The 1,754-nt window shown below is 49.9% G+C and overlaps 1 protein-coding gene across 1 annotated transcript in view; it reads left to right on the forward strand.

The window, feature by feature from the left end:
• LOC125481689 (active breakpoint cluster region-related protein-like) overlaps positions 1–1,754 on the forward strand; it is a gene marked incomplete at its 3' end in the record, with an annotated part of 5,690 nt that overhangs the window by 2,330 nt on the left and 1,606 nt on the right. Inside the window, exon 2 of the mRNA XM_048593557.1 lies at positions 699–839. Coding sequence (XP_048449514.1) covers positions 699–839 — 141 coding nt within the window. The remainder of the gene's footprint in view (positions 1–698; positions 840–1,754) is intronic.

Below are 1,754 nucleotides of genomic sequence, written 5' to 3' on the forward strand. Positions count from 1 at the left end.
CCCTCCGACAGTGCGGCGCTCCCTCAGCACTGACCCTCCGACAGTGCGGCGCTCCCTCAGCACTGACCCTCTGACAGTGCAGTGCTCCTTCACTTGGCTGTACGATGTGTTTTCCTGGGTTTTGTGCTTGTCTCTCTAAAATGGGTCTTTAATCCAGTGACTGGTGCTTGTGATGTGATAATCTTGTCCAGGAACCTGTGCATCACCTTTACTACCACCACCCAGCCACGCCCAAAGTTTTTTCACCAGGTCCATTGAACTGGAAATTCCAGTGATGGTCTCGGGAATATCAACCTGCCTCATATAGAATCCCCACAGTGTGGAAGCAGGCCCTTTGGCCCATGTAGCCCACACCAACTCCCGAAGATCATCCCACCCACACCCACCCCTTTACCCTAACCCTGTAACCCTGCATTTCCTGTGGCTAACCAACCCAACCTGCACATCCCTGAACACTACGGGCAATTTAGCATGGCTAATCCTCCCTCGCATGCACATCTTTGGATTGTGGGAGGAAACCGGAGCACCTAGAGGAAACCCACACAGACACCGAGAGAATGTGCAAACTCCACACAGACAGTCGTCCAAGGGTGGACTCGAACCTGGGTCCCTGGTGCTGTGAAGAGCCACTGAGCTGCCCTATCATCAGTGAGGAGGTGGAGCCAGTTTCTAATGGAGCTGCTGTTCTATGATTGCAGGATCTCCTGAAGCACACTCCCACACAGCATCCTGACTACCCCTTGCTGCAGGATGCTCTCCGAATCTCACAGAATTTCCTGTCCAGCATTAACGAGGAAATCTCTGATCGGCACGCACATGTGACACTGGCAAAGGGAGAGGTGAGTGGACGTGTCGGGTGGGGCTGGGGTCTGGACTGGCTGGGTCATTGCCATCTGATACTTGGTGTGAGTGACAATTCCCCCCGATTCCAAGGCTGTAGCTAACAGCAGAGTGAAGGCCCTTTGTAGACAGCCCCCTGTTGGCCATTACTCCTCCTTGTTCATTGCTGCAAGGAGACAAGAAGCTGAAGCTTTTCATTGTGCACTCAACAGATCTAGGATGCAAGAAACAGCCTTGAGAAATGACACACCATTTTCTAAGGCATGAGAACAGGGTGCTGATTGGTTGAGCTATTACTGGAGATGCAGCAAGAACAGTTCCCTGTCCATCTGAATTCTCAGACCAGACATATCCTGGCTGGGAACATGTCGACCATTCACAGTGAGCAGCCTGTGGTTACAAGCTCAGAAAACTACCTCCAGTATTCAAGGTGATTCTGCTCCTGCTCATCATTTATTAAGAGCTCAGAGTGTAAGAGTTACAGAAGCTACCGAGATTAATACTCAGGGCTGTGTTGGATCAAGGCAAAAGGAATTTGTTCATATATTTCATCTTTTATCAAAAGAAAGGGCCATGCAGACAGCCAAACTCGGTCACATCCCCGTAGCAACACCCTGACCAATCAGAATCGACCTCGCTGGCCTGTGAATTCAGATTGACAGTTAACTGTTCTTGCTGCATCTCCATGCCAAGAATGATTCAACCAATCAGCACCCTGTTCTCATATGTTATAAAAGGATGTCTCTTTTCTCAAATCTGTTTTTTCTATCCAAGTTCTCATCAGTTCACCTTCTCCTCTCCATTTAACGATGTTAATGTTCTGTACTCCTCCCCTTGTTTCAGGTTTTTTTAACCCCCCCCCCCCCCCCCAATGACACACGGTGGTGATTATTCCCCCATAACCCCAGCCCCCA

This window comes from Rhincodon typus, unplaced genomic scaffold, assembly GCF_021869965.1.
Source record: "Rhincodon typus isolate 14 unplaced genomic scaffold, sRhiTyp1.1 hic_rhity00003103, whole genome shotgun sequence".
NCBI classification, from domain to species: Eukaryota; Metazoa; Chordata; class Chondrichthyes; order Orectolobiformes; family Rhincodontidae; genus Rhincodon; species Rhincodon typus.